The sequence below is a fragment of the Sinocyclocheilus grahami genome, unplaced genomic scaffold (assembly GCF_001515645.1).
Source record: "Sinocyclocheilus grahami isolate Dianchi unplaced genomic scaffold, SAMN03320097.WGS_v1.1 scaffold1507.1, whole genome shotgun sequence".
Taxonomy (NCBI): domain Eukaryota; kingdom Metazoa; phylum Chordata; class Actinopteri; order Cypriniformes; family Cyprinidae; genus Sinocyclocheilus; species Sinocyclocheilus grahami.
Genome location: NW_015506686.1, coordinates 93,593 through 106,132, shown reverse-complemented (window position 1 = coordinate 106,132; position 12,540 = coordinate 93,593). Strand labels below are relative to the sequence as shown.

The following is a 12,540-nucleotide window of genomic DNA, read 5'->3' as shown; positions in this document are numbered from 1 at the left end:
TATATATATATATATATATATATATATATAGTTTTCATTTAATTCTAAATTCTACATTTCTTTTAAAATATTAAAAAATTTTTTGCTTGGATTCAGGGTTTTTATAGTTAACTAAAGACCATAAAATGTTAACAAATTTATGAAAGTTTTTAATGAAAAATTAAAACATTTTGTTATTGAAATAAAATAAACTGAAATAAAACAAAATATTAAAAAATTAAACATTTGATTTCAGATAGTTTCCAAGGCTACATTTCAGTACTTCATGTACTAAAATAACTAAAACTGAAACAAAAAATAATAAAAGCTATATAGAAATATTTAAAGATAACAAAAATTTACTAAAACTTGAAATTAACATGAAAGCAGAAATATAAAATAATATCTCATTCAAAATATTAACAAAAGCTTTAACAGTATCACAATGAAACTATAACAACACTAATTGAAATTGGTGTGACTTTAGTATTAATTGTACACAAGTGTTCAAAAGTTTGAAGTCTCTTCTGCTCATCACGGCTGCATTTCTTTGATCAAAAATACAGAAAAAACTGTAATATTGTGAAATATTATTGCAATTTAAAATGTTAGGACCGATGTGTGTCTGGTTTAGTCTGGTGTGGTCTGATTTAGGTTGATTGTTTGGTCTGATGAGGTTTGGTTTAATCTGATATAGTTTTGTTTGGTCTGATGTTTGTCTGGTTTAGTCTAATGTGGTCTGTTAAGGTCTGGTCCTCGTGAACTCACGGTATAGTGTGTCTTATCCATGCCGATGAGGAAGAGGAGTTGTGAGATGAAGAGCGTGAGGCACAGGTTCTTGTGGATGGTGGTGCGGTCGCTCTGAAGGCCTCGCAGGCAGCAGAAGGTGGAGATACACAGAGCCAGACACACCAGAGAGATCACCATCCCCACCCACGTGATGACGAACAGGATCAGACCCTGAACGCCGCCGGGATACTGGCACCGAGAGAACAACAGAGCGTGAATGACTGACACATGCGGCGTGTGAAGGGTTAAGCGCCTGTGTGAGTGTTTGAGACTCACGGCGGGCTGCTGGTGGCTCATGAGCACAGCGAAGTTGGTGAGATGCGAGCAGGCGCAGGTGGTGTGCGTGTTGTTGCTGTGCAGACGTCTGCAGCCCTGTGACGACCACTGGCCCGTCATCGAGCGCTCAGAGTAATTCCAGAACGAACAGTTTGGATTGAAGTGATTCTCCAGCTGTCACAACACACAGACGCCCGTGAGCCGTTTATAAGAGTGTGTTTGTGTCTCTCTGTGAGAAAATGTTTTTTTTTTTTATTTATTCATTTGTTTTGAATAAATGAGAATGTATTTGGTGTGTCTTTAACAGCACCGGAGCTTCATAAACTAAACCGGATGATAACGTTCTCCAGACGGATCTGAGATGATAAAAGAATATTTAAGTCACATGATCAATGACACTCATTTAATCTGATGCCACATTAGTCACACATTACTGTGAAATAATAAATTGGATATATTAAATATTATGATATAGTTCCTTTTATTTTTGTGTCATAATTATTCTTTGTTTTTCATTTTTTAAAGGCGTTAAACTCTCTCATTACTTCCAGGTTTAATTTGGTTTCTTTTGGATGTGGATTCTTTAAACTGATTGCAGTTTATCTTTTCTTTTCTTCTTAAAACATTTTAAATAATTAAACACTTTTTTAATTACCTTTGCGATATATAAATAAACTTGCTTTTTCTAATGTATAATACAATTTGGCTTTGGTAGGATTTTTTAAAACGTTTTTATAATGTATCTTTTTCTCAGTAAGAAACGGTAATATTTTATAATATTATTCTAATGTAAAATAACAGTTTTCTATGTGAATATGTGTTAAACTGTAATGTATTTCTGTGATGTGCAGCTGTATTTTCAGCATCATTCCTCCAGTCTTCAGTGTCACATGATCTTCAGAAATCAGTATAATATGCTGATCTGCTGCTCGAGAAACATTTCTGATTATTATCAATGTTGAATGTTGAAATGTCGTGCTGCGCAATATTTTTTTTGGGAACCTGTCATACTTTTTTCAGGATTATTTGATGAATAACGTTAAAAAGAATAGCATTTATTTAAAATAGAAATTAATTAATTATTATTTATTTATTAAATAATAAAAAATGTAATTAAATAAAAATAATTAAATAATATTAATTATTTATTATATATGTATTATTTGTATTTATTTATTTGTTGTTGTCTTTGAGTCTTATGGGAATTGGCGATTTTTTTTCTTTTGTATGAAAAGAGTTGAGCATTGCCAGTGTCAATAAATGAAGGTGTATCAATCATCTTTATATAAACATTTTTCCCCTAACCCTAAACTGACCTGATGAAGCTCAAGCATCAGTCAGATGGTGTGGATGCAGTCGTTTACTGTCCGCCGTGTGATCTGTGTTTCAGAACGACACGTGGGGCATCCAATACACGTATGCACTGTTTAAGGCCATGAGTCACATGCTGTGCATCGGTTACGGCGCTCAGGCTCCAGAGGGAATGACGGATGTCTGGCTCACGATGCTCAGCATGATCGTGGGCGCGACCTGCTACGCCATGTTCATCGGCCACGCCACGGCCCTCATCCAGTCCCTGGACTCCTCACGCCGACAGTACCAGGAGAAGGTAAAGCCCTGGACGATGTTGATCTCTGGTGACTTCATGAATAAATCGTTATTAAATCTATTCCATAATTCCCAATCAGTCTGATGTGCTGGCGTTCTGACTAACAGAGAGCATCTGATGTCCAGTATAAGCAGGTGGAGCAGTACATGTCGTTCCATAAGCTTCCAGCAGATGTCAGGCAGAAAATCCACGAGTATTATGAACACCGATACCAGGGCAAGATGTTTGACGAGGATAACATTCTGGGAGAGCTGAGCGAGCCCTTAAAGGAGGTTTGTTATCTACACATTCACTAAACTCGTGGATGCCGAAAGTTTACTTCTCAGCTCTTTTCATGCATTAGGTTGATATTCTTTGTGTTTTCAGACACAAGCAGATATCGCAGGACTATTTTAGTTTAAATCATCAGCATTATTGTGGTAGCAACTGCTAGTGGGTAAGAGTGAGTTTTTGCATTATACAAACTTTAACCTGCTAATTAATGTTTGCTTTTGCACTGTGACCTTAACAGGAAATTGTTAGCTTCAACTGCCGATGCTTGGTGGCTAACATGCCTCTCTTCGCTAACGCCGACCCAAACTTCGTAACAGCAGTGCTAACGAAGCTGAAGTTTGAGGTGTTCCAGCCCAATGACTTCATCATTCGCGAGGGAACCGTTGGCCGTAAGATGTATTTCATCCAGCACGGACGGGTCAGTGTACTTACTCGTGGAAGCAAGGAGACCAAGCTCAGCGATGGGTCATACTTTGGAGGTGAGTTTATGGGCTGATTGTGAAGTGGCTGATGTCAGATATTTGTTATGAGCTCTTCAGAACCAGGTTTATTGTCCAATAGATTCCTTTCTAACCTCCTTGTGGTCTTTCTCCATCCCTCAGAGATCTGTCTGTTGACTCGTGGCAGGAGGACAGCTAGTGTCCGAGCAGATACATACTGTAGACTTTACTCCCTCAGTGTGGACAGTTTCAATGAGGTTCTGGAAGAGCATCCCATGATGAGACGGGCCTTCGAGACGGTGGCGGTGGACAGACTTGATCGCATCGGTAAAACCTGCTCCATTTTGTGGTTAAAGAGAGACGATCTGAAAATAATCTGTCATCATTTACTCACCTTCATGTCATTCCAAATCCGTATCCCAGATCTTTACGGTACAAGGAAAAAGAATGGGAACTGACAAAAATGAGAAAATAACACCATAAAATGAGTCCATATGAGACGTGAGCAAATAAATGAGACAGAAGTTTCAATTTTGATTGAAATATTCCTTTAATTTTGTGTCTGTGTTAATTTGATGTCCACATTAATAACCATATTCAGTTATTTCCTTTCTGTCCTAACCCTATTCTGAATTATGTTTTTTCACAGGTAAGAAGAACTCGATTTTGTTGCGCAAGACCTCACAGGGAGGATCTGTAGCGGGCAGCAGTTTGGGACGGGGTGGAGGGAGCCGCGGAGGAGGAGCAGGAGGCACCGGCCTGGGTTCTTGCGACAGTGTTCTGGTCCAGCAGATCGTGAAGCACGATAGCATGCCTGCCATGCAGGACATCACCGCTGGCACCCGAGGCAGCACGGGAGGCACAGTCTCACCCCGACCTCATCCGGTGATCTGGGCACCGCTGATCCATGCTCCCCTCCAGACAGCCGCTGCTACCACCAACGTGGCCATTGCCTTGATGCATCAGCAACAGCAGCAGCAACAGTTGCAGCAGCAGCTACAACAGCAACACGCCCTTGGAGCTGCCATCTTCCTTCCCTCCGCTCTTCCCATCTCACCATCACCTTCATCCTGCCCGCTTTCTCCTCCCCGTCCACCCTTACTACACCCTCGGCAGTCGCTCAGCTCTCTCATCAGCGTAATGGGCGGGATGCCCCCCCGAGGAGTCCCGTCCTCTGTAACTCCTACACCCTCGCCCTCCACTATTGGACCGACTGCTGTGGGCGTGGCTCCTCCAGCGGGTGGAGTTGCAAAAACTCCTCCTATGCCTGCGTTGTCAGTGCCCGCTCCCCTGCAGGTTGGAAGAACACTTCATTACAGTCTCCGCCTCCACACAGAACCCACAACATCACCTGTCCATAAAGTCCCGCCTCCCACCTCAGCAGTTGCCCCACTCTCCGTTGAAGGGCGCAATGTTGGCTCCGCTCCGCAGGGGGCCAAAGAGGCTTTGCTGCGTCATGTTGGAGGAGGCAGCACCCAGGGCCTCCCCATGATTGGTCGGCTTACCCAGGAGGCCAGACTGCTCTCCGCCTCCCAGCCGACTCTCCCCCACCGCAGCTGGGCGAGCGTGCAACCTCACCCACCTCTCCATCGCAAAGCATCCGGAGGAAACCTGCTTCCGGCACCCTTCCTTTTGTCATCAGGACTTGCTAGAGGAAGAAGTGCAGGTGTTTTGAGCTCAAACTCGCCTGGTGCCACACAGGCACTGACAAACACACCCCTGCTGTTGGCACACACACCTCCACTCATGTCAGCTCCAGGATCAGCTCCGTCACCCCATGCCCCCTTTTCGTCCTCCCCGAAGCAAACCCCTCTTTTTTCCACCAACCCTCCTTTATCCCTCGCGGCCACATCTTCTGGTCTAGGGGTTCCTCAAAGCCAGCGAGTCAAAGCAGGCACTGCAATACCTACTCCTTCAACCTCTCCTCCTCCTTGCCTACACCCTCCTTCTCCATCTCAGTCCACCTCCACCTCTCCAACTTCATCTTCCGGCACCTCTTTGGCTCAGAATTCCCGTACCAAACCCTCTCAGACGCCTCCTCCACCGTCCCCATTATCCTGCACCACCAACTCAACGCCCAACATTACTCCATCTCAAACCCCCACCCCGACCCGAACCCCAACCCCTGTTCAAACCCCTATTCAGACCCCCACCCAATCTAGAACACCAGTGGGCATCCAAACCCAATCCCAGGGTCGGTGTCCAACTCCTGCCCAGATCCCAGCAGCTGCACAAGCTCCGACCTCAACCTCCATTCAGAGTCCGCTTCCCACTCAGATTCCAAGTAAACCTATGAGTTCCACCATGGGTCAGAGTGCTGCTGTCCAGATGCCAGCCGCTGTCCATGTTCTTGGTCCTCCTTCGACTTGTTCTGCAGTCTCCAGTCAAACCCAAACCTCAACTACCATACAGACTCCAAATCCTTCCTGGACCCCAGGCTCTCCCATCAATACCCCAGCCCAAAGTGGACCATCAACCCCTGTTCTGAACCAATCGCAGACACAAGCCACACCTGCTAAAGCTACCGCTGCTGCATCATCACCTTCTCCTTCATCAACTCCATCTCCCACTGCTTCACAGCCACAGAAGCCCGCTGCTAGCCAGACTCAGACCTTAAACGTTCTGCCCACTCCAACCTTAAGTCCATCTCCCATTCCTGCTTCCACTGCCTCCTCATCTACAGTCCTCCAGTCCATCTCCACTTCAACAAAAGAGGCAAAGAAAGAGCAGGACTTGCCTCAGACGCAGAGAGATTCAGAGACAAAGACACAAAAATATCCTGCTAGTATGTGAGGAGGGAGGTGTGCGCTGGACAGAGGCTCGTGTTTTGTCCGAGGTGAGTTTAGGAGATGAGATATCACAAGTCAGCTGTATCAGTTCAGGCTCTGCAGGTTCCATGAGCATGCTGTCTGCGTTCGACCCTCCCTGTGATGGTCTGTAGTTATGACCACAGGAAGGTTTAACATCCCTGACTAATCAACTAATCACGGTAAAAACTGAAGAGCAGAACATGTTTGGCTCAAAAGTAGAACTAGTGTGTCTGTGTTGTCCAGGTTATCTGGGAATGTCAGGTAGAATATTTTGTAGTCCTGCTGAAAAGACCAGCTTGAATTGCAGCGGTCTGACTGGTGAACCAATGTATTCATGTTGATCTCCAGCAAAACATGCTAGATACAATGGGTTCCAACCCTGTTCGTGAAGCCCCCAACACTGCATATTCTGCACGTTTCACATCTGATTCAGGTCATCAGCTCTTTAGTAGAGACTCCAAGACCTGAAATGGGTGTATCGGACAAAGTAGACATTGAAAATGTGCTTTGTTTGGGGGCCTCCAGAAACAGAGTTAGGAACCACTGTGCTAGTGAATGAGCATGATCTTTCGACAGAGCCCCTAATGTGATATTTGCAGAATAGAAACACTGGTCTTTTCAACAGGGATCTGATAAATTAATGCTTTTAATCTTTCACAGAATAGACGCACATTCTTGCCAAAAATGTCTTAAAGGGTATGTAACTGCAAAACTGCCACCACCTTAAGATGCATTTGCACAGCCTTGTAAAGATAAAAAAAAATTCAGAACATCAGAGAATGTTTTATAAGATTGAAACTGTTCTAGCCATGTAACATCACCTCCAGAACACAAGCAGCATTTTCAGAGCAGATCACCCTCAGTCTGGAGACTATAAAATGACCTCTCTAAGCCGAGCCCCAGCTAGGGAATTACCATCACTTCTGTTATTCAATATTAGTGACTGAACTTCTGTCACAGGACTAGAACTATCACAACTCGTTTTGCACTTTAGTTCATGAGTCTAATATAAAGTGTCCTGGAATCCCTTGGGCACCATACTGGAATAATACATTTTGAGTCTGGAAAGTTGTTTCGACAGAACGAATCTGTGTGGATTTAGTGTACACTGCCTGTAAACTATAAATGGTGCATTGTACATAGTGTGTTAAAGCAGAAAATGTATTTCTACATGAAAAAACAGAAACTGCCATTTTAACCAGTTTTGTGTACTTGTGTTTTGTCGTTCTCTTTGTCAAACCGTTAGCCAGAGATTACCTGATCAGTATGCAAATCAAAAGAATTCAAATCAAAATTTTAAATCTCACCGCCTTGAGACGCGAGTGAAAAATGACCAAAGGACATATTTAGGGAATCAAACGATGAAGCAATGCTACAGGACTTCTTGTGTGAATTGATTTTGGCTTTATATTCTCATAGGAAAGGAGAACTATTGTTGCTATGGCTAGTTTCCATTTGGTGCTTTCATTGATGCAAGAATATATAAGCGGATTCCCTAAAGGGACACTGTGATGGAACAAAATGAGATTACATTTCAAAGCTTTTGCATTCTCTCACAAAATGTTTGTGTTGACCATATGTGTGAGGCTTTTGGTTAAAGCGTTTAATGTTATTTTACTGATGGCCCGTGTCAGCATGCTCAGAAACCTCACCACCTGAGTCTGCATAAACTGACTGACGTTTAATATCTGAAAATATACCCCCTCTTGTCTCTTTTTTAATCACCAAAGTGTAACATTTGCCCATTATATAACTAATAATTAGGATCACAGATGTGACAATACTTTTTAAATAACTGTAAAGAATATATATATTCTTTTCTTAAAAAATAGAAGCAATCCATTAGTAGTTTGTTGTCTCAGGTGTTTGATGTTAGTTTTGGACAATATGACTTTAATGTTCATATTCTCACTCTGCTGTAACTGAACTAGTGTTGTGTGTTGCACTAAACAGCGAGCGCACAGCAGCGCTTCAGTTCCTCCGAGAGTGTGTCTGCCTCTCATTGTCCTTTAGTGTCATGATAAACATCCGATGCTTTATGGTCTTACATCTGGACCAGAGAAGCTTTCATCTTTCTCTTGAGTTCCTCCGAGAGTGTGTCTGCCTCTCATTGTCCTTTAGTGTCACGATAAACATCCGATGCTTTATGGTCTTACATCTGGACCAGAGAAGCTTTCATCTTTCTCTTGCTCTTGCTCTTGTACTGTAGCCGCTTCCCTTCAGTGACACACACTCACACTCTCACACACACACACACACACCTTTCCCAGTATGAATCTGTCATGTTGTACCCAGTGCTGTTTCTTAGTGTTTTGTGCTGATAGTGAGGTTGTCTAATTTCCTCTCCAATACCATGATGCCTAGATTGCACATTTAAGGACCAAATGTTTATTTTTATTTGTTCTCACAGCTTTAGCTTTTGAGAAAAAGGAAATAATAGTCTATAATGATACATACAATGACATATGTGGCTCTGGAGCACAAAAGCAGTGTTAAGTCGCTGGGGGATATTTGTAGCAATAGCCAACAATACATTGTATGGGTCAAAATTATACATTTCTCTTTTATGCCAAAAATCATTAGGATATTAAGATCATGTTCCATGAAGATATTTATTAAATGTCCTACCGTAAATATATCAAAACTTAATGTTTGATTAGTAATATGCATTGCTAAGAACTTCATTTGAACAACTTTAAAGATGATTTTCTCAATATTTAGATTTTTTTGCACCCTCAGATTCCAGATTTTCAAATAGTTGTATCTCGGCCAAATATTGTTCTATCCTAACAAACCATACATCAATTGAAAGATTATTTATTCAGCTTTCAGATGAAAAATTGACCCTTATGACTGGTTTTGTGCTCCAGGGTCACATATAAAGGCCAATTCACACTGCTCTGACAGACACTGACAACACGCAACAGACACTTTAGTCAGGTTTGGCTGGATCAGTGTGTTACTCTGTCAGTGGTCTGCGCTTGCTTTAACTGCTTGAACATGTCTTAGAATGTCTGAGAAGTGACGTACTGTACTCAGTCATCTGTCGACCTTGGTCTGCGTCTGTCAGTGCGGTGTGAACTGGCCTTAAGAGAAGTAATGATGAACATGTGACAAATGATTTTTGCCAAATCAGAATAAAGTGAATTTAGAATCAGTTTTCTGTATCTGTTTGTTAACACACACACACTAACAATACATAATTCTGAATGTACCATTTGTAACATACAGGTTCAGTTGCTGGTTTCTCTATGTGTGTGTGTGTGCGCGTGCATGAGTGTGTGTGTGCATGAATGAGTGCATGAGTGTGTGGTCGAAAATATACCCCCTCTTGTCTCTTTTTTTGTGTGGTCAGTCATGTTCGTGTGTGTGTGTGTGTGTGGTCAGTCATGTTCTCACACGTGTGTTTGGGTCATGTTCATGTGTGTGTGATATTCTGTGTGTGTGTTTCTGTAGGTGAGTGTGTGTGTGCATGCATGTGTGTGTGTGTGTGTGTGTGCATGAGTGTGTGTTTCTGTAGGTGAGTGTGTGTGCATGAATGAGTGCATGAGTGTGTGTGTGTGGTCAGTCATGTTCTCACACGTGTGTTTGGGTCATGTTCATGTGTGTGTGATATTCTGTGTGTGTGGGTTTCTGTAGGTGAGTGTGTGTGCATGCATGAGTGTGTGTGTAAGTGTTTGCGTGTGTAGGTGTGTGTGGTCAGTCATGTTCACACACGTGTGTTCGGATCATGTTCATGTGTGTGTGGTGCTGCACCTCATCAGGGGCCGGTGGCTCGTTTGCTCCTGACAGCGTAATGAAGCTCTGTTCTCTTATAACAGTGTTGATGATCAGTGAGGAACGTAGCAACAGCCCCGTTTATTCATAGTACGAAGCAGAGCACTTATAGTTTGTGTGAGAGAATCCGGGAACAGTGAAGCTCGTATCTCTAGCAGAGCAGCTTACTGTGGTTCTGCTATTAATGCAACATTTACTTTGATGCATGCGTCAGATTTTTGTGTTCCACAGAAGAAAGAAAGTCGTGGCGGTTTGGAGTCACATGAGGGACAGAATGAACTGTCACTTTAACAGTCAAGACTGATCTTTCTCTTCACACAGGAAACTGAAGATCATACACTTTGCATTGTGGGATTCCGTATAGTGTTCCCTGTTGTTTTAGATTACAGGTTTTGAAATGCATTTGGAGAAAATAGCTTTAGCTAAACTGTATGCATGAAGAATTTCAGAATCAGAATGAGCTTTATTCACAAGGAATGTGTTGTGTTTTATGAGCTCTTGGTACAAACATGCATGCATGCATATACAACACTGACAACAGGAAGAACATTTACATAATAATAATAATGTGGTATACATCTGAAACAGAAGCTTTATGAACAGATTTGTGCATTATTTACTGCATAACAATATGTATTTACATAATTTCTACCTATTTTCTCTTGGTGCTGCTAGATAAGGCCTTGATCCAGTTTCTGGATCTTTCTAACCAAACTACAGAAAGGGTTTGAGATAGATAGATAGATGTGTGAATGTAAATATTTCAATCACTGGGGTTCCTGAGTTGTTGAAAAGCTAATAATCATAATGACTAGAAATAAATGATAAAAATGAATAATTAAGATTGTCAAAAAGGCTGAAATTATGCATTTGTTTGCTGTACTGTGCGTCGTGGGAAGATTAACCGACATCAGAAAACCGTGAGCATGCGAATGTGTTGATAAATTACTGAAATATTAAAATCTGCTATATTTCAGCTCAAATGGATCAGCTGACAAGAGCTTGTGACCGTCAGTGTCTAATAATATCCACTAGGTGGCGCTCACAGCTCATTTTCTGCCAGTTCAGCGAGATTAGCCCACATATGAACATGTAGAGTTTAGCAGTTCTAGAGCTGCATGTTTGCACACACCTGCTGGAGATGTTCAGGATGAGAGACACGGAGAAAGTGCTGACCCAGGACCAGCTCAGAGAGACTAACACACCTGCATTTGATGCATCAGGCTGTCAGGGCCATATCGTGAGAACACGGAGGAAAAAACAGCTCGGTTTTATTCAGACTCAAACATGAATTTGCTGCAGATGCTGAAATTAAATGGACAAAAGGTAAAGGAGAGAGACTCTAACACACCTGTGTGGAGATGTGAAGGTGTGTGACCACGCGTGCCTCAGTTCTGGCTGATGTGGATGTTGCTGCTGTAATCCCTTTCAGTGCTTCACACACACACACACACACACACTGAACCACATCAAAGCGGAAGTCAGTGAATATGAGTGAGTGAGCTGTTAAACACTAACCTCATCCTGACACACTCCTTCATTTCTCATGCATCAGCTCTGGTCTCAGAAACACGGTCTTGTATCATCAGACGCTTTACCTGCACGAGCCAAACTTACATTAAATGACCATTTATGATAGCAGCATGTGCACACACACACACACACACACACACACAACAGCACTTTCAGTATTAATAATGTGCATGATATTGCACGTCAGAGTCGCTCCTGAGTTTAGTGTGAATACAAAGCTTGTTTGATTTACATCCGCGTTGTTCTCGCTTTATTTGACATGCAAATTCAGAGTTTGTCACTTGACTCATTTGCAGAAGCAGAAGTGGAAACGCGCGTTCAACATGAAAACGGAAGGAGCGCGTTAAATGTGATCAGCAGCCGCGGTCGGTCCGCGCGGCACTCGTGCAGAGCCCCCCCCAGCGGCCCTCCGCCGCCCGCAGAGCCAATCACCCGCGGCCGCTGGAAGGAGGACAAGCCGCTTCCTGGTTGCGGGTTTAAGGAGGAGCCGCCGGAGTCCGTCAGGAGCGGGTCAGAACCGGCGGAAGACACCGGATAGAGAGCAGGCGCTGCCGGGGAGCGGACGCGTCACATCGAGGAAGTGCGGTCAGGTGGGACACGGCGGGGGACTCAGGTGACACCGGCTCAGGTAAAGCGCTTCTCTTCCGTGCAGCGCGAAGCAGGGTCGCGCGGCTGTTTCATTTCTTCCGTTTCACCGACATTCGCTCTGCTTTAGTTCGTTCATTCGTTCCATCTCTACGCCGGGGTCACGAGAGGACGCACACGTCACGGGCGCTCGGTAACTCCCGTGTGACGTGTCGAACACATCCTGCTCCCGGGACGCTTCATTCATCCGCTCGGTGTTTACCTGTGCGTGCGTCTGACAGGTGAGTGCCGCGCGCTGGAATGATAACCCGAGGTTTGGTCTTTCTTGGTTTTAATGCTGAAGCGCGCTGAGATGCACTGTTTGAGGCGGACTCGTCCTCGCGGAGGGACCGGCTGAACCCGCTGAACCGGATCCGCTCGCGAGCTGAAGTGCGTTTAACTGTAAAACACCTGAAGCTGCTGCTGTTCG

At 43.5% G+C, this 12,540-nt stretch overlaps 2 protein-coding genes across 4 annotated transcripts in view; one reads left to right on the top strand and one right to left on the bottom strand.

The window, feature by feature from the left end:
- Positions 1–12,540, top strand: part of LOC107570793 (potassium/sodium hyperpolarization-activated cyclic nucleotide-gated channel 3-like) — a 29,964-nt gene that overhangs the window by 17,325 nt on the left and 99 nt on the right. For 2 of the 3 annotated variants that reach the window (XM_016257052.1, XM_016257051.1), the window contains 6 exons: positions 2,435–2,653; positions 2,779–2,925; positions 3,165–3,405; positions 3,529–3,693; positions 4,016–6,202; positions 11,783–12,540. The exon at positions 11,783–12,540 is cut by the window's right edge and continues 99 nt beyond it. In XM_016257052.1, coding sequence (XP_016112538.1) covers positions 2,435–2,653; positions 2,779–2,925; positions 3,165–3,405; positions 3,529–3,693; positions 4,016–6,159 — 2,916 coding nt within the window. In that variant the 3' untranslated portion in view covers positions 6,160–6,202; positions 11,783–12,540. Of the gene's footprint in view, positions 1–2,434; positions 2,654–2,778; positions 2,926–3,164; positions 3,406–3,528; positions 3,694–4,015; positions 7,001–11,782 lie in introns of those variants that run through there. The other variant, XM_016257053.1, reaches the window with a different exon arrangement.
- Positions 625–1,226, bottom strand: LOC107570795 (adhesion G protein-coupled receptor L1-like). The gene is made up of 2 exons (XM_016257058.1): positions 1,045–1,226; positions 625–957 (listed from the first exon to the last, which is right to left on the bottom strand). The coding sequence occupies exons 1-2, from the start codon at positions 1,162–1,164 to the stop codon at positions 709–711; spliced, it is 369 nt and encodes a 122-aa protein (XP_016112544.1). The 5' UTR covers positions 1,165–1,226; the 3' UTR covers positions 625–708.

What these genes read in the sequence shown, in the direction of transcription:
- LOC107570795 (XM_016257058.1), bottom strand. Translation starts at nt 1,164, where the DNA reads ATGACGGGCCAGTGGTCGTCACAGGGCTGCAGACGTCTGCACAGCAAC. An exon ending in TGAGCCACCAGCAGCCCGCC is followed by an intron (nt 958 to 1,044) that starts GTGAGTCTCAAA and finishes TCTCGGTGCCAG; the next exon opens with TATCCCGGCGGCGTTCAGGG.